This window comes from Macrotis lagotis, chromosome 6 (assembly GCF_037893015.1).
Source record: "Macrotis lagotis isolate mMagLag1 chromosome 6, bilby.v1.9.chrom.fasta, whole genome shotgun sequence".
Classification (NCBI taxonomy): domain Eukaryota; kingdom Metazoa; phylum Chordata; class Mammalia; order Peramelemorphia; family Peramelidae; genus Macrotis; species Macrotis lagotis.
This window is the reverse complement of record NC_133663.1, coordinates 73,024,722-73,044,727: the sequence shown is the minus strand read 5'-3', so window position 1 is coordinate 73,044,727 and position 20,006 is coordinate 73,024,722. Positions and strand designations below refer to the sequence as shown.

General features: G+C 34.3%; 1 protein-coding gene and 1 long non-coding RNA gene across 2 annotated transcripts in view; one reads left to right on the top strand and one right to left on the bottom strand.

Moving 5' to 3' along the window:
• Positions 1-17,715, top strand: part of LOC141490977 (uncharacterized) — a 30,575-nt gene extending 12,860 nt beyond the window's left edge. The window contains exons 2-3 of the long non-coding RNA XR_012469412.1: positions 14,441-14,642; positions 17,513-17,715. This is a non-coding gene — a long non-coding RNA (uncharacterized LOC141490977). The remainder of the gene's footprint in view (positions 1-14,440; positions 14,643-17,512) is intronic.
• Positions 1-20,006, bottom strand: part of ABCA12 (ATP binding cassette subfamily A member 12) — a 231,375-nt gene that overhangs the window by 44,071 nt on the left and 167,298 nt on the right. The window contains exons 27-36 of the mRNA XM_074191440.1: positions 17,498-17,653; positions 15,940-16,126; positions 14,405-14,623; positions 11,976-12,172; positions 11,089-11,249; positions 9,668-9,904; positions 9,141-9,294; positions 4,730-4,982; positions 3,637-3,723; positions 3,187-3,280 (exon numbers count right to left, since the gene is read on the bottom strand). Coding sequence (XP_074047541.1) covers positions 3,187-3,280; positions 3,637-3,723; positions 4,730-4,982; positions 9,141-9,294; positions 9,668-9,904; positions 11,089-11,249; positions 11,976-12,172; positions 14,405-14,623; positions 15,940-16,126; positions 17,498-17,653 — 1,745 coding nt within the window. The remainder of the gene's footprint in view (positions 1-3,186; positions 3,281-3,636; positions 3,724-4,729; positions 4,983-9,140; positions 9,295-9,667; positions 9,905-11,088; positions 11,250-11,975; positions 12,173-14,404; positions 14,624-15,939; positions 16,127-17,497; positions 17,654-20,006) is intronic.

Here is a 20,006-nt window from a genome sequence, read left to right as displayed (position 1 = left end):
CCCTTTCTTTTCTTTAAATATGAGAAGGTATTATGGTGGGGGCAGAGAGTTTTATGGGTAAGTTATTTTTAGAGTTTAAAAAAATTAAAAATTCAAATAAAATATTCCATCAATAAAATGAGACTCCTGCTATTTTTCCTCTTCTGGTTTCAGTGGCAATAGAGGACTGAAAGACAATTAAGAACTCTGGAAATCAAAGCTATCCACAGTCATATGAAAGATTGCTCTAAATAATTACTTATTAGAGAAATGCAAATTAAAGCATCTCTGAGGTACCACCTCACACCTCTCAGACTGGCCAATATGACCAGAAAGGACAATGATCAAAGTTGGAAGGGATGTGGTCAATCTGGGACACTAATACATTGTTGGTGGAGTTGTGAACTCATCCACCCTTTCTGGAGAGCAATTTAGAATGACACCCAAAGGACAACAAAAATGTGCATACCCTTTGATTCAGCAATACCACTACTGGGTCTATACCTTGAAGAGATTATGAAAAAGGGTAAAAAACATCACTTATAAATATGCATAGCAACCCTGTTTGTGGTTGCAAAGAATTGGAAATTAAGTGAATGTCCTTCAATTGGGAAATGACTTAACAAACTGTGGTATATGTGTGTCATGGAACATAGAAACCAGGAGGGACGGGAATTCAGGGAAGCATGGAAGGATTTGCATGAACTGATGCTGAGCGAGATGAGCAGAACCAGAAAAACACTGTACATCCTAACAGCAACATGGGGGTTATGATCAACCCTGATGGACTTGCTCATCCTATCAGTTCAATAATCAGGGACACTTTGGGGCCATCTGTGATAGAGAATACCATCTGTTTCCAGAGGAAGAATTGTGGATTTTGAACAAAGACCAAAGACCTTCAATTGAGGGGGTGGGGGGGAAACTGTTATCTTATATGTAATTTTGCTATCTCTTATACTTTATTTCTCTTAAGGATATGATTTCTCTCTCATCACATTCAACTTAGATCAATGTGTATACCATGGAAACAATGTAAAGACTAACAGACTGTCTTCTGTGGAGAGTGGGGGGAGGGAAGCAAGATTAGGGGAAAAATTGTAAAACTCAATATAAAAATTGTAAAACTCAAAATAAATGAAATGTTTCTTAAAAAAGATAAGCCTACTTAAAAAAAAAAGATAATTAAGAACTCTGTAATACATCCCCATTTGTGTACCATGGCTGCTTTGAGAGTAATGCTCCTTTTCTGAACCTTGGCTCAGAGTTGCATGTCTAATGTTATAGATCTACATACTGTCCATTTCCTAATGCTTGAGTACTACAGAAGAACCAATAGACAGGATAGATTTAGTAGAAAAGAGAGAAACCATCCCTGTTTTGCATCTCCTGAATTTGGCCAAACAATGTGATATCAAACTAGCAAACACATTTTGAATCCCATTAACTTCAGATATGTCAAAAGTAAACATCCCCAAACAATACCTCTGATGGATACAGCATAAAATTTTAAATGTGAAAATTTCAGTATGCTTAGCAAATAGTTTGTGCATTAAAAAGTAGAAAGAAGATTACTATAGGCTATTTTTCAACTATTTTCATATGTTAAAATCTCAATCCATTAGAGCAAATATAACTAGAGTTACTATGTAATTGCAGCAGAATTATTACTTTAGTTAGAATAGACTGTACCTAGATCTTTCCTTCTGATATAAAGCTTCCAACTAATGTGAATATACTTTGCAAAAAACAACTAAATATATTTTTTATTGTTCATTAGATTACTTGTACACAAATATGAATGAATGTGTTGAAGCTTAGACTTATATAGAGGTTCTTATTACTTAAATTAATTGTAGAACATTTTTCACATATATTAGCACTTTCTCCTTAGAATCTTAGTACAAGAAAATGTGTAGTATAGTGACAAGGACATCAGACTGGGGGGTGTCATTGAGGAGGATCATAAGAAATGGTTCTAGTCCTATCTCCACTATTTATTCACTGTCTAATATCAGTTTCTTTGTCTGTAAAAATGAGAGAATTGTATTAGCAGATCTCTAAGGTCCCTTCTGGTCCTAACATTCTTGCATAATAAGATTAATTTTACTTTTACGTAGAGTCTTTGCCTGTAAGGTTACCTGTCCATTGTGGTCTTTAAGCAATTAAATGGATACATATAATTGTACAGATTTGAGTATGTAGCAGGAGACCTAAAATGTATTCAGATGAAAGTTTTTAAAGATAGATAAATATATCATCAGTGTTAAACAAGGAGGAATTTTAAAATGATTAAAACACTCTATGATTAGATTTTGATTCTTTAATGGATCTGTCAGAATACAGACCACAAATATTCTTTGTCTAATAATCAAGAAATCATTGCTGAATCCTGCCCATTGTCATCTGTACCATTCTCCATAGAGCGATGGCACTAATACATTGTATTTATGGAAAGCATTTTTTTTTCTTTGCAATACAAGAGATAACTATCTTGGTTGCAGATGTGATTATATTCCATTTGGAAGAAAATATATTTAGATCTCTCCCCACAAGGGAAGGTAAGTTGACAATATAGTGAATCTCAGAAAATAACATGTCTCTTCTCCCTAACCATCTTTAATTTCCCCAGTGAATTTGGGACTCTTAAAAGGTGCTGAATTGATATGCCTGGAAACCAAAGTGCTTATCTATGGAACAGGGACAGGAGAAGTGATGGCAGAGTAATGTTTTCTGCCTCTTTCAGTAAATGTGCTTTTATTACAGTCTGGAGGTGTTACCAAGAGACATATAGGGCTCTGTTTTAGCCCTAGCTATCTTTTCAGCTGAGCAATACAGGAGCCAAGTTGCTGTATTTTCAAGTGTGACAGTTATGCTGACATGTTGTTGTGTCATCCAGAGTTTTCTAGATGGAGCTGAACTGAGACCAAAAATTCATTTTTTGTTAGTTGTGAACAAAGACCATTGTGATATTCCTTCACTTTAAACATATGACCCAAGACAAATTTAAACCAGTGACCTATAGGTAAAGACTGAAGATCAACATCAATCTCTTGATATACCAAGAACCAATCCTATTGACAATAAGTTCCTGGATTAAAGTAGCAGGAGTAGCAGCAGCAACAACAAAAAAACACAATCTTTTAACCTATATATATCTTGCATGCTTCAAATGTTCCATGTCACTGAAACCTTATTCATTAATACCTGGATATTTTCTGAGCAGGAGCAAACACCAAAGTTAGTGATAGGCTCTCCACTGGTATTCCAATGACCCAATGCATCTTTCTTTAAACATCTCCTATAAGTAAGAATAAATGAAAGGTAAGTTGTAATTTTTCCTTCTGATAAGGTAGATGTCTTTTTTCTAAAATTAACATGATATATTTCTAAACATCCCATAATTCAGAGTATCTACAAAGGGAGCTTTTAAATGTTTAAGAAACACTTAACCAAATTACTCCAAACTTTGTAGCATCTTGGAAGTCTATTTGGATAGCACAGGAACAAAAGGAACTAGAGGAGATTTTGGAAACTGAGGAATAGTGTTGATGAGAGACTTCTGCAAAGTTAATTTTTTAATCATTTTTTTCTGCAGATTAGGAAATTGAAACATGAAGTTAAAAAAAGGAAAATACAAAAGAAAAAAGATCTTACGTATCACTGGTATTCAGACATATCGTATCTATTCCAGGGAAAGTCAGCATTGCAGAGACTAATGATTCTGTGCTTGGATGAGAGTTCCTAAAATATGAAAAAATACATTATGATTCTTCCATTATTCCCTGACTGTACACACACACACACACACACACACACACACACACACACTTTGAAGAGGCTGTGCATGTTATACATAATTCTTTTGGACTTAAGAAACAATCTGTTCCATAAACTTTGTATCATAAATATGAATATGTGCTGACATATATTACTGTATAGTCTACATTTCTATTATCTCCAGATATTCAGAATATTCTGATTTCAATTAATCAGTAAGCTGATTAATCTGTACAAAACAATCTATTTAGATAAAATCCTATTGTAATTATTTTATAAGTAATCCTATAGGGTTTTAATCAAATACTATAAACATATAATTTTAATGATAAATCCTATTATTAATATTTTAAAGAACCATCACCATAGTGTCTATAGATTTCAAATTAAAATCATAACTAGGGTCACTTAAATCAATCAATAGTCAGTAGTAGAGCCAGACCTAAAACTGGGTTTCTTGATTCCTCATCCAAAGCTATTGTTCAAATTGCCATCTTTCTTTAAAATGATTTATTTTGGCAGATCTTGGTGTTTGTACTTCAAAGAGCAAAAATCCATGTAACCCTACCTTCATTAACTCCTGCAGTTAAAGTGTTTCTATCATTACAACTGTCTACCTTGCTGATCTTAGAATTAAATTTTGATCATTGCTTTAAAAAGATTAGATTTTGTTGCTTCTCAGTATTGTTTCACATTGTTTCTCTTGCATGTAATTCAACACATCAAGCCTCTTGAAACAAATTAAGCCTTTGCCTCTATTCTATATGTACCTAATTATTGACATGTTTTCTCCCCCATTGAAATGTAAGCTCCTTGAAGGGAACAGCTAGCCTTTCCTTTCTTTGTAATTTCTAGCGTAATCTCTAGTTATGCCTTGTGGCTCTTGCATTGCACTTCATAAAGACTTACTAAGAGGCTGTTGATTGACTGAAATTGGAAAGAGTCGTTTAACTTTGGAAAAGACACTTACTCAAAAAAAGATGTCTGGTCATAGGTCCCATAAAGAGCTGGAGAAAGCTGTATCTCAGGATAGACTGTGCCGACATTTCTCAGTGTACCAAGACCCATGGCAGTTGTTACAAAGACAACTGGGAGGATAATCTGAGCGATGAGACCTTTCCAGTTTCGGCGAGTGTGGTGGAACCTCTTAATGAGAATAGCCATGATCTTCTTCAGCAAAAGCCCTACTCCATCTAGCCTCTCTGCTCTGGTCAAGACTTTGTCTATTTGAGAGAAACAGATAGATCAGGAAATACAATTCCAAGAGCATGTATAAATGCTATAGAAGATGCAGACAAACTCTGAGCAGTCAAGCATGTATGAAATATTTTTATATTCATATTAGCCTTTTTAGCATTAATGTGAAAACTGAACTGGCAGACCCTAGCATTACCCTGATCAATCTTGTTTTACAATAAAATTGTTAATGCATTATAACAAAAATCTACAATGATGCCATTTAACTGAATGCCCTCTCATTATGCTTTTGACCTCACTCTGTATTTATGACATTCCTCTTATTAACTCCCCCCCGTAATGTTGTTTCTCTTAATGTCATGTTTCCCTAAAACCAATTAATAACATTAGGCAGGTTATTCCTGGTAGTCCCTGAAGACTGAGATAATTTTATGTGGACTCAACATGCAGTAGGCCAAATGGGAATATAGTTCATAAATACTAAAAGGAAGCTAGAGCATTAGTCCAATTAGGGAGCAGAGCTCGTAAGAGGTAAGAGGAAATTATCACAGGAATTCATTCTAGGATCATTCTAAAATTCTTGAAGTGCAGAACCATCTTCTCTGTTGCGAGTTAACCAACTATTAGGTCTGAATGGTGAAGTGTGGTCAGTCACATTAAACACTAAGTAGGAAAAAATAAAATCTCTCTTTTCCCAGTGTACTATGCTAAGGAACCATCCTTTCCCCTAGAGCTGTGAAACATGTCCACAGTGTTCAAAACTTAACTCTCTCTACTATAAGAAGCAGAAAAAGAATAACTCCTTAGTTCAAAAATTCTTCCCTGTGACTCTGAATCAGCTATATAGATGCTGAGAAAATTTTCATGACTGCTAACAGTCATGTCATAAAATGAATTTCTGAGTAGAGTCTTTTCTAACTAATAATTTCTATAGTCTCCCCCCCCAAAAAAATAGGTTTAAATACAGCATTCTCTGAAAAATTTGCAGCAAGGCACTTAACATGTGATAAGATGACAATGCTGTGGATATTTTTAATTTTATATCATGAATTATGCCACACAGGAATCATGATCTTCATTTAGCTGATAAGGGAAATACAAAGCTGTGTAATTTAAAATGGGTTCCAATTAAACAGAGTGAACAAGTTTAAAATGCAAACTCCTATCTCCTCAAAAGGGAATAGTATAAGGAGCTGAATATTTTCAGTTAATTAGTATGCTTTTCTGTTCCTTGAGAAATTACATGTGGATGACTTACAGGTGTATCAAATAGGGTAAATGTGCTTTCTAAAAGATAATGTCAATGAAGGGAACATTTTGACTGAAGAATAGTTCTGAACTGTGAAACAAATGCAGAGGCAAATAACATAACATTGACTTTCTGAAGCAGACAGTCATTTGCTAATCAAAGTATTAAATTCCATTGACTCTATAGTTATTATCCCAGAAAAGATTATAAATGAGTAATATGGAAAGGCCCAAATGAGACTGAAGTTGCAGAAATGTATAAAAATCAGGGGATTATCTTTTAAAAGTTTCCCAGTAAGACAAATAGTTAATTAAAAGTTTTGCTTCCAGGAATGTTTCCTAATCTCAGCAAATTTTAAATCATTTTTTTTCAATCCTACATTATTCCACTGTATTCATTATATATTTTTTCAATTTATATTTGCTTCCAAAATAGCCCCAATGCTGAAATTCTTGATGAAAATCTACAGACTAGCTCCTAAATATGTCTCTGGTAAAGAATCTAGGACCATAGAAATTATAGACTCTTACAGAATTGGAATGGACATAAAAAATTTGAATATAATAAATCTAGCTTTCTATAATCCCCACCAAAGTTACTCCATCTGAAAATGTATTATCCCTATTCTTCAGTATGAGAACTCTCCTTTAGAACTATAATTCATATTTCTAAAGAGCTTAAAATTTTTCTTCTTTATATATATTTTTTTCTCACTGAATAGTTTTATTTTTTCCCATTTACAAGTAAAGATGGTTTTTGACATTCATTTTTATAATATTTTGAGTTCCAAATTTTTCTCCCTCTCTCCATTCTCCCCTGTCAGGACAACAAGCAATCTCATATAGGTTATAACATATGTAATCATGTTAAACATATTTCTACATTAGGTATGTTGTGAAAGAAGAATCAGAACAAAAGGGGAAAAAACTACTAGAAAGAAAAAAAGTGAAATTACTATGCAATGATTTGCACTTTATAGACTCCATACCTCTTTCTCTGGATGTGGATAGCATTTTCCATTATGAATCTTTGAATTATCTTTGATATTGTTTTGCTGAGAAGAGCTAAGTCTAACATTGTTGATTTTCACACAATGTTGCTGATACTGTGGACAATATTTTCCTGGTTTGTTCACTTCAATTAGCATTAATTCTTGTAAATCTTTGCAGGTTTTTCTGAATTCTACCTGCTCATCATTTTATATAGAACAATAGTCCTTCATTGAATTTGTATATCACGATTTGTTCAACCATTCCCCCATTGATGAACATCCCCTCAATTTCCAATTCTTTACTACTACAAAAAGAGCTGATATAAATATTTTTGTACATGTGGGTCCTTTCCCCTTTTTGATCTCTTGGGGATACAAACCTAGTAGTGGTATTACTGATTCAAAGGGTATGCACAGTTTGATTGCCCTTTAGGCAGAGTTCCAAATTGAAGAACTTAAAGGTTTATATAGCACTTTCCTCTCAGTATTGCTGTCAGACTTGTATAAGAATTTTTAAAAAATTTTTTTCTTATTTATTTAAGGCAACAGGGTTAAGTGACTTACCTAAGACCACATGACTAGGTAATTATTATTAAGTGTCTGAGGCCAGATTTGAACTCAGGTCCTACTGACTCCAGGGCCAGTATGCTAGCTACTGTGCCACCTAGCTACCCGATTTGTACAAGTCTTATAAACCCCCATATTACAGCTGAGAGAACTGAGACTCAGAGATCCTCATGGGTGATTTACCCATGGTCACACAGCTATTGTCAGTGCTAGAATATTAATCTAATCCCTAGGCTTAAACACTCTATACATACAACTTTCTATACATAAGGCTTCTTTCTATACCAGAAACTCTTAACTTGGGGTCTGTGAATTTGTTTTAAATGTTTTGATAACTACTTCAATGGCTGCAATAGTTAACATTTATATAATGCTTTTTAAATATTACCTCATTTTACCCTTAAACAACTTTTGAAAGAGAAAAGGCTTTTATTATTCCCATTTTACAGATGAGGAAACTGAGGCAGACAGTTTAAATCCAGAGTCACATAGCTTGGACTGAAGCATGATTTGAACTCAGGTCTTCCTGACTTTAGTCAGGAAACTGCTTTGGTGACTTCAATATATTGGTTTCCTTTGGATATTATATATTTTTTTTTATTTTAGCACTTAAAAATATTCTAAGATGAAACTATAGGCTTCAAAAGATTGCCAAAGTCTGGTGCCTATGACCCCCAAAAGACTGGGGATCTTTGCTGTATAGAATTAAGGAAAGTGTCTCACATTGTCTTTTCATAGATCTTTTGAAAAATTTATTTGTAAAAGGGTTAAACAATGACAGGAGGGAGGGAAGGAAGGAAGGAAGGAAGGAAGGAAGGAAGGAAGGAAGGAAGGAAGGAAGGAAGGAAGGAAGGAAGGAAGGAAGGAAGGAAGGAAGGAAGGAAGGAAGGAAGGAAGGGAGGGAGGGAGGGAGGAAGGAAGGGAGGGAGGGAGGGAGGGAGGGAGGAAAGAAAGAAAGAAAGAGAAAGAAAAAGAAAGAAAGAAAGAAAGAAAGAAAGAAAGAAAAAGAAAGAAAGAAAGAAGGAAGGAAGGGAAAGGAAGGAAGGATTTTAAAATAATTTTATTTAGGAATAGCAAAGCATAAAGTTAATGTCTTCAAGTGAAAGGAAGAAAGAAAGGAAGGAAGGAAGAAAGGAAGGAAGGAAGAAATGAAGGAAGGAAGGAAGGAAGGAAGAAAGGAAGGAAGAAAGGAAGAAGAAAGAAGGAAGGAAGGAAGGAAGGGGAAGGAATGATTTTAAAATAATTTTATTTAGGAATAGCAAAGCATAAAGGTAATGTCTTCAAGTCTCTTTTAGTAACATATTACATATTTGTTTCCAGATTTTCCCACTCATTTCATTTACTGAACTCAAGAGCAAAATCAAATGAAATGTGTACCATCTCTTTCAGTGGTGATGCTGCTGCTGCTCATAGAGAGATCATCAGGGGTCATCATGCCATTGACTTTAGAAACTCCAGTTTTCTTTGCTGTGAATTGCTCTGTACTCATCTCTCCATCCTTCTGTGTGTCTTTAGTCAGTTTCAAAAACACCTACAAAACAATTCCAATTACTTCATAAATAGGAAAGCAAACATTTCTTTTCCCAGGAGGTATGATTTTGACTTTGCATGAGTCCTACATGTGTTGAAACAGATGTTTTCCATTTTCTTTAAAGCAACATTTTTATTTCGGAAATGAAAAAATATCCTTTCTGGTCATATCAATATGTTTATTCTCTCAGGTGACTTTTACTTGGGGGGAAGAACCTGAAAACCTATTTCTTAGAATTGGATAATTTTGTGAAATATAACTTTACATCATTCTTTTTGTTTTCTTTCTCCTTAAAAAATATTAAGTATTTTTCTTGATGTTTTCTGAAGTTTATCCTAGCTTTCTCTGATAAATGGATACTGTAAACTCTTACCTCTTCTACAGTAGTGTCAGAAATCCCATAGCAGCCAATGTTAAGATCACTCATGCCACTGTCCAGAGCTCTTAGAAGAGAAAGATAAGCTCCTGAAACTTTGGTGTTGAATGGGGGTAGCACATAAACAAGTTCTCCACCAATATCCTCCTTGAGATAAGCTTCGGGAAGGTGTGATTGGATCATAGAGGTTACTGCCAATGTGTTACATATTTTACTTGAGTGTAAATTTGGACTCTGGAAAAGACAGAACAATTGCAGTAGTCATATACACACATATAAATATATATTATATATAATAGCATGCTTATATATTCATACATACATATATACATACATACATACAGATTCAACATTGCATTAAAAGGACCCTAAATCAACAAGAATTAGATTTCAGCATATTACTCTCTTTCTTTGGAATATAATTTTCAAGTAATCTAAAAAAAAGTTGCACAATTTTAAATTGGCCTAATAATAATAATAATAACAATAATAATGATATAATATATGACATTTATTCATGCTAGGTTCTCTGCTAAACATTTTACAATTATTATCTTGTTTGATCCTCACAGCAACCTTAAGAGGTAAGAGATTTTACTAGGTGGTGCAGTGGATAGAGCACCAGTCCAGGAGCCGGGAGGACCCGAGTTCAAATCCAACTTCAGACTCTTGATAATTAACTAGCTGTGTGACCTTGGGCAAATCACTTAACCCCACTGCCTCGCAAAAATAAAAAAAGGAATGAGATTTTGTTACCTTTAGTTTACAGTAATCTTGACCCAGTTAGAGGTTTAGTATCTTGCCCAGAGTCATATAACCAGTAAGGTTCTGAGGTGGGATTTGAACTCAAGTCTTCTTGACACAAGGCCCAACATTATCAATTGCACTACTTCGATGTCCCACATCAAAATTAGTAGATTTAAAAGAATCAGGAAGAAACATACCTGACCTAAGCCCATGGAAACCCACACCCTTAGGAAGTCTGATGCTATTTTGGCAAACTAATGGTCTACCTTTAGAAAACATGACTGAATTTTAACTTATATGAAGACATTATTGGAATGGCATTGTAATTACATTTTTCTGCTCTGTAATACTTTCCACATCTTCATTTATGTGGATAGTATATTAAAATTTCTCAAATGATTTTATATTTTTTCCTTTGGAATCAAACTGCAAGTCTACTAGTGTTGTCCTTCGAGATTATTAAAGTGTGAGAACCTCAACTAAACCACTCAATCACTCCCTTAGGGATCTGACTCATTGGTTCTTTTAGCATATTATGAGTTTTATCAATGTAGAATAATCAGTTTCATATTTTGAAATAAATTTGATTCAAGCAATAACCAAAAAAACTTCATTTATATTTCCCAGGTGAATTAGTGAAATTCCTTTTCAAGCCCAAACAAATAACAGACCTTTTTCTTAGTGAGAATGAGATGGTAGCCATCACCAAAGGCTTCCTTGAGGAAAAAGGGTGACCCACAACACCTGAGACCGCCATGCTCCAAGAAAGCGATTCGGTCGCTGAGGACTTCAGCTTCATCCAAATGATGTGTAGACAGAATGATTGTCCTTGCTAGAAAGCATACAAAGACAATTTTTATGGGAAATGAAGAGTTAGGCATATTGTAAGAAAGTCTAAGAATGTGACAAACCAGGCTTTTTTTTTTCCCTAAAATAAAACCAAATTGATTACAAGTCCCTAAGAGGATCTAAAGTGATCACTAAAAATTCTATTGAATTAATATAAAATTAATAGAAATGATGTGTTGATTATGATTTGTATCTTGTAGACTTCTCTCTTATTCTACTTCATGGAATGCAGGCAATATAGGCTTTGTAATATATCTACCAATATATTTTTCTTAACTTTGTTTCTCCAGTTCCACTTTCCATTATCACCATTTCCACAATATGAAAATATTTTTAAGACTTGTGAATATTCTTCCCTGATTAATTCCACTCCACTTTGATTGCTTCACATCCTGTTAGCACTTATTTAGTCTGTTTTCAGTATATTTTCATTTGTGTATATTTTATATCTCTAATTGGATTCCAAGTTCATCTAGGGCAAAGTGTCTGTGGTTTCATTTACATTCCTCCAAAAACTCTAGTTGAGCATTCAGTTAATAGTGGTCATTTTATAAACGTTGTTATTTTTTTCAGTAAGCTCAGTTTTTCTGTCCTAAACTACTGAGTTTACTTGTTGCCAGGAAAAGGAAAATGTCAGGTAAGAACCTTCATTTAAATGTTTCATTTCTTCCATTAGAGGTTTTGCTCTGAAATAATAACAGTTTCATACCAGTTTTATTCTTTGTGATGACTTCCCATATGCTTCGACGAGAACATGGGTCAACTCCAGTGGAAGGTTCATCTAAAATTACAACCCTTGATCCACCAATAAGGGCAATGGAAATGGAAAGTTTTCTTTTCATTCCTCCTGATAATGTTCCAACTCTCTTGTGCCGATGATTATATAGACCAGTATCCTTTAAAGTCCTTTAAAAATGTAATATTTGAAAATAAGATTTTGGGAATTCTTGGAATATATGGAAGGTGGTCTATCTACATATACTCATATATCTATGCATGTAAGTATCATATGCATACATGTATTAGGGAATGAAACTATATAGCAAGAAATTATGAACAGTTCAGAGAAACATGAAGAAATTTATGTGAAATAATGCAGAGAAAAAATAAACACTCAGAAAAACAATATACAAAATAACTAAAGCAATGCAAATAGAAAGCACTAAGAACCTAAAATAATTGAAAAAAAACAAAATAATGACGCTGGAAAAGAATAATGAATGATAACTCCCATATTTTAAACAGAGAAGTGGAGACACCAGTAGGACAGAATGTTGTTCCAATTTTCAGATAATGGCATCATTTTTGTTATTGTTGTTCAACCATTTTTTTTGTTATAAGATGGGGTTTGATTCTGAGAGGAAGGAAAGGAAATCTTTTCCAAAATGACAGTAATAAAACATTTTAAATAAGAAAATATACATAATCTATTTTAAAGAATTTATTGAGCTCCTATTTTGACTCAGATTTATAGTGTTTGAATTTACAAATCATTTTTCTCATAATAATCACATGATGTTCATGTTGTTAAACAGTATTACTCCCATATAATAGGTGAGAAACTGGATCTCTGAGAGTTTGTTACTTGCTCAAGATCATGCAGCTAATAAATGAGAAACCCAGCTTAAAACTAGGTGTCCTGAAAAAAATATTTTTTCAAATTCCAAATATTGTGAGACTATGAGTGAAGAGAGGAAATGTGACTCACAGTCCCTGTCCTGAAGGATCTTACAAAATCTAATTATAGCCATCTATCGATGATATATAATAGCCTACATAAAACAATAGTACTTCATATTGATGGTACACACTGAAATATTAAATCATACATTATAGACTACAAATATGGCATAATTTAGAAAAGAAGGGAAAAGGGAAAATTAGTTGAAAGCTAGGTCAGTTGAGGAAAATTTTGTAGAAAAGTTGACTTGATCTGGGTTTTAAAGGATACAAAAGACTTTGATAAGTAGAATGGAAAGGAGAGGGCATTCCCAATGAGAAAGTCAACATGAGCCAAAGCAAAGATGAAAACTGATATGCTGTACTCATGGTGTAATGAGAAGACTAGAATAACTTAAGTGAAGGCTAAATTTGGGGAAGTTGTGGAAAATAAGGGAATAGGAAAAACCAAGATTTTGGAGAGCTAGGAAGATGAGTTTTAACTTGGTACTCTGTGGAACTAAGAGGTCTTAAAAGGTTTTTGAACAAAGGAGTTACAGAAAGTAATATTAACAGAAGATTGGACTATATAAGAATTAGCTGTTTGGTATTGTAGATAAAATGATGGACAGAGAGGTGGGAAGACATGAGTTTGATTCTGTCTTAGGCACTTAGTAATAGTCACTTAACCATTGCCTATTTCCTTATCTATAAAGTGAGTATAACAATAGCACCAACTTCAAAGAATTGTGTGGATTGAATGAGCTAACATTTGTATAGAAAACATTCTGAAAACTTTAAAAAACTCTATGAATATTATCTACACAGCACATCACAAAAGGAAAAATATTAGGTTAGAAGAGAATATGGGAGGCTTATTCAAGCAATTTTATCTCAATGATCCTGATTTGTGATGAAAACAAGAATGGAAAAGATGGAATCAAAATTTTCTTCATATAAAAATTAGTAGAATTTAGTTATTGATGATCAAGGGAATAAAGGGAAGGGATGAATCAAAGATGACACTAAGCTGGGGAAATGGTGCTATATTAAAAACAGGAAAGGTGGGAGGAAGCTGGTTTTAGATGTTTTGAATTTGAAATGAAGGCAAGACAATTTTGAATCTAAATTCAAAATACCTACTTCACAGGGTATATAAGGATCAAATGAGATAATATTTGTAAAGTGTTTTAACATAGTGCTTCATACATAGTAAATTATATACAAATGCTAGTTATTATTATAATCATCATCTTCTTCACTAGAAAAGCAGTTTAGTTTTAATGTAACAAAAACCAAGAAAGGAGAGTGATCCAATATAATCCCTCCCTGATGAGGAACTCTAAATAGAGAAAAGGATTTGCAAGAAGACAGCAGCATAGGAAGGATTAAAAATTTAATGAGGAAAAAAATTTACTATTAAACATTTTGTTAACACAAGAGATATGGTTTGCTATATTACCTTGACATATTCCATACCTTTTTACTTCCTCATGTAATTGTTTTTTGTTCCAGTGAGGAACTTTGATGGAGCCATAGAGAAGAAGGTGCTCTTTGGTTGTGAGATAACTGAATAAGACATCATGCTGCATGCAGACACCCATGTTCTTGCGGATGAAATCCAGATCAGTTCTAGTGTCCTTTCCATAAATAAATATCGTGCCTGTTGTGGCACTAAATAACCCAGTCAACATGGAGCTGGAAATAAATGAGAAGAGTAAGTAGGCATGAACCACATCATCAAACTGTACTTATCTTGCTAAACTTGCCACATCTATTTGAAAATTGTATTTGAGCAGAGCACCTTCAAAAGAGTAAATTGGAAAGACCTAGGATGAGGAAAGACTAAAATGGTTGTGTAGTTTCATCTTCTCAGAAGTTTCCTTCAAGAGCAGAGTTAGGTAGACTACACATGTCAGTAGTCCCTGCTTGCCAAGGAAGCTAATGATGGTGGATCTCAAGAGTTCAAAGAGTACTGAACTGCAGCTTTGGTATCTGCACAAAATTCTGCATTGATATGATGATTCCCTTGGGAGTAGAGGTCTCGTAGATGGTCTAAAAAGGAACAAATGAGCCCAGGTTGTTTAGGTTTCCACATCAAACAGAGAAGCATTGAAGCCATGTAGTCACTCCCAACCTGAGAGATAGGGAGTTGTTGTTCAGTTGGTTCAGTTGTATTCAACTCAACACTATTTGAGATTTTATTGGCAAAGGAACTAGAGTGGTTTGCCATTTACTTCTCCAGCTCATTTTACAAATGAGGAAAGTGAGGCAAATAGGGTTAAGTGACTTGCCTAGGGTCACACATCTAGTAAGTATCTGAAGTCAGATTTGAACTCACTAGGATGGGTATTTCTGACTTCAGTCCCAGCACTCTACCCACTGTGCTACCTAGCTAGAGAGAGAGAGAGAGACAGAGACAGAGACAGAGACACAGACACAGACACAGACACAGAGAGAGAGAGACAGAGAGACCCATGCTTTTAAGAAATAGGGAGACCTAATCTTAAAAAAATATGAGTCAGATAATAATCCATCCATGTCTGCAAATCCCATGCAATTCTTGTCTCTGTATTCCCACTATCAAATTAACAGTAAGTGGAGTATGTGATCCTCCCTCACATGAGAAACTGTTGGGTAAGACTGGAGGAGAGAAGGGATAACCTGTGCTCCCTTACCACCCGTCCTACTGGGATTGTGCTTTTCAATTGACAATTGGATATACTGTATAGTATTGCAATTATTCATAACAATGAAAGTTCAAGAATCAAGGTGAACATAAACAGATTTTCCCTTATTGCTTCAGGCTATGGTAGATGAGTTTGTGGCAGTTTCTAAGAGATTAATTCCTCATGAAGGCAGGTGATATATGGTCCATGAAGTGGCTCATCTTTCTTCTATATATAGAGTAGGGAATAACTAGTGTCTTGCTATATTTGAAGGTGAAGATGTATTCAGGTGAACAAGGATACTATAGGTTCCCTTGATAAGAACATGCCCTTCAAAAAACTTACATAGTGGTGGTTTTCCCAGCTCCATTAGGCCCCAATAATGAAGTGATATGCCCTTCATAAAAATTCAGATTGAGATTATCCACTGCAACTTTGGAGCCGTACATTTTAGTGAGGCCATGGAGAGCAACACCAACTGTAAGATCTTTAGGTTCGGGTTCCAGGTTAGAGGGAAAGATGCAATCAGGACCTGGATAAGCCAGAGAAAAATCAGTATTCAAAATTGATTCACCTGTTTTAATATCATGGTAATACAACTATGGGTTTTTAATTATATTTGAAAAAAATTGTCAGCAGACAACTAACTTTGAATCATCTTTGATCTTTTCATCTGGTTTAAAAGTGAATAAGAAAAGAATCCAGCATTCTAGAAGCTTTGTGTCCTTATCTGTTTGGAATAAGGTATTCCCAAACACTTGTGCAAATTGATTTCTCATCTATGAGAAATTTATTTTTCAACTATGAAAAGGGCTATTTTTTGCTAGAGAAGACAAAGGTGGATTTTTTTCCTTAAAGTAACAAAAAAGAAATGATAATCTCAATGTGTGAAACAAATGAATGCAATGATTACCATGAAGTACTGGATGATTTAATGTGTGGCCCATGGAATTCATCTTATTACTCTACAGTCAAGTGTTGTACATGCATTGGAAGATAATCTTTCTATCATAATTATTAATAAAAAGACTTGTTTATTATCATTAATAATATTTAACCATTAATGCTATAAATAAATAAATAATAAGCTAATTATTATCATTATAATAAATGATAAGAATATAATGCTTTATATAGTACTTTGTGTTTTATAAGGCATTCCTCAAAAAACCCTCCATGGTTATAGATGAACTGGCCATTGGCATACAACTAGTAATTGATAGAAGTTGTTGTCAAAATAAGTTAGACTCTGCTGGACAAGTTTGGCGCTTTTTCCATTCTAATTTGCAGTCTTATGTATACATGCCATCCTTCCTCTGTGCAGATGTCAGCAGGATTTGAACCTTCAATTAGTTTTTTTGTGTTAGATGCTGATGAAACATAGGCAGAAATGAAAAAAGTCTTGAGAGACATTCCATCAGAGGATGATTATATGTATGCATAATAAGTAAGGAGGGTGCAGCTAAATTATTCACACTCTTTTTTTTTTTTACCTTGATCCTCTGACAAAAGGGTTGACTGGTATTAGGGTTGAAGTCTATGTAAGTGCCTTCTGTGTAGGGATTATCTTATCCTTTGTATTTGTAACCTCAGCAGTGAGCATAGATCATTAGTAAATGCTTATAGATTGTTTAATTGATTGAAGAATATAAGCTTTTTTCCCTGTAAGGCTAACGAGGTCCAGAAGTAGTTCTAGAATCTTACCCTGATTAGCATGCTAATTCTTTGAGTTAATGAGCCTAGTCCAAGTAATAATTTAATCTCCTTACCCTACATATATTTAGGTATGACCATCCATGATTAACAGGATAATAATTTTATAGTTTGTAGAAACATAGTGAAAAGCATAAGTCATATGATCATTTTTGGATTAGTTCTCTATCAAAACATTTTATTAACTTACTTGTCTTATTACCAGATATGCTGGTGGTCTGCATCATAATATTGGTGAAGAGAAAGCCATCACTTTTTTCATGCTTTACCTCTGCACATCCAAAGAGCTCCTTCCAATAGGAAGGAAGAACTGGGAAATACCATGGAGAAGACACACCATAAGTCCCTAGAATCAAATAAAGAGTGATTCATTAATTGTTAACCATTAATGATCCATACAAAAATGAACATGGAAATGTTATATTCATTATCTATAAAGTAAAGGAGTTTGATCAGATGAACTACAAAGTCACCTCTAGCTTGATTGTTCAACACCACTGAATCCATTTTACTTTTTGATTGTTCATTATCACTGAGTCCATCTTGCATTTTAAATGTAAATAAAACTAAAGGTCAAATTGAAAATGCTAACCTTTCATTTATTCACCCGCATAGTATCAAGGGTGAGAAGAAACTATGTTATCACAAGATTGAAGTTATTACTTGAGTTTTTGTCCAAAAAAAAAAAAGGGAGTCATAGCATTGTGATATATAGACTACTTACTGGCCTTGAAATCAAGAAGACCTGGGTTCAAATTTAACCTCTGATCCATATTGACTGTGTGATCCTGAGGAAGTCATATAACTTCTCAACACTCTAGGCCATTTATTAGCAGAGGGAATAATTAGGTACAAGCCAGAAGGGGACTAGTATAAGGTAAAAGAAAGTACCTTTCAAAGGAGATAGCATATTCAGATCCTGGAAGGAACTCAAGATGACTGTCAAATCCCCAAATGGTGGGGAGGTTGCTTTGGGAGATAGGGGGAAAAATCTTTTGTTGTTGGTAGTTTTTTTTGGGGGGGGGAAATTAAGTGGTAATTTTCCAGGCTTTAGTGAGTTGGTCAGAGAGAAGTACTCCAAGAATGACCAAACTGGGATCAAAAAGGGATCATTAGACAGAACCTCTCCTTTTGTCTACCCTCCTACATGAGAGAGGAGAGTCTGGAGGCCTCTGACCCATTAGCTCTGGATGATTAAATCTATAGTAGTATGACTAGAACTCAGTTCACTCAAGAGCTCAAACCTAGGCAATAGGGAATCAGGTGGAAATGAGGTAAGAAAGAACCAAACTAACCTATAAAAGTTGAGGACCAAATTATATTAATGATATACATTATTATATATTATATATTAATATATTAATGACCTATGTAACTGGCATTACTGGTCCCCTCTGTTTATTCTCACCCACCTCCACTAAATGGTCTTCTGTAATGCTTCTTGGTTTAGCTTATTATAACACTAAGATAATGGTGTCTTATTAGTTAGCCAGGTAAGAGTGGGTGGGTGAGTGAGAGGGCCAAGGAGTCCACTGTAGTCTTTTCCTCTAGAAATATTCTAGGGTTAAGGGAATCTAAGAAACTTAGGAAAAGGCAAATTTGACACAGTCTGTCTTAGTCTAACTCAGAGATTCTTAACCTGGGATTTGTGAAGTTAAAAAAAATCTATCACTATTTCAATATGATAGATTTCCTTTGTTGCTATATATTTTCTTTTCCGAATTTAAAAACAAGACTCTGAGAAGAGACTCACAGATTTTACAAGACTTACTAATAAGAGGTATATGACCCTCATAAAGGTTAAGACCCCCTGGTTTAGCTTGTGTGAAAGGAAAGCACTTCCTTGAGATGTCTATCACCATACTAACTGATATTCATAAAACCACCAATAAAAGGGGAATAATACTAAAAAGGAATTAATATTAAGGCATTTGTCTTGCAAAATCTCTTCTCTTGAAACTACATAACTGTCATTTTATGGAATGCTTTTGCAAATCTCTATATACACATTAACTCATTTGAGCATATTATGTCCTATGAGGGAGGCACTATTGATAATATCATTTCCATTTTACAGAAGGGAAATGGAGGCTCAAAGAGGAGAAATGACTTCACTGAAACCACACAATAAGTAAGTGACAGAGGTAGAATATGAATCCAAATCTGGCACTCTGATCATGCTGCCATGCAGTCTCTCTTAGTACACAGTCATAATATATATATCAACACTGAATCAATCGTCTGTGTTTTTAAATGTGGATAAATAAGAAATTTCTAAATGTCATTGATCATCTGAAACAAATAGTAAAATAAAAATTCTAAGTCATTCTATTCTATAAAGGGTCTTATATGTTCAGTATATGGAATTAGGATAATCAGAAATCTCAAGCCTTTCAAATCATCTCATTTCTGGGATATGGAAGGCCTGAACTGATTTGATTTTGTTCCACTCCATGTTCCTTGAAACTCTCTAATTTAGGAAAGACCATGGGAATAATAGGCTAAAATATGATTTTCCCCTTAGAATGGTTTTTAATTTTAGAAATGACATTTTGCAGTCATTTTCCCCCTATATGGCATCATTTACATTTGAAAGGCAGAATGTCATAGTGGATAGAGTGTGAATCAGAATCAGGAAGAGTTTCTGCTTCTGACACACACTAGCTATGTGACCCCAAACTTAACCATACCCGTCAGTA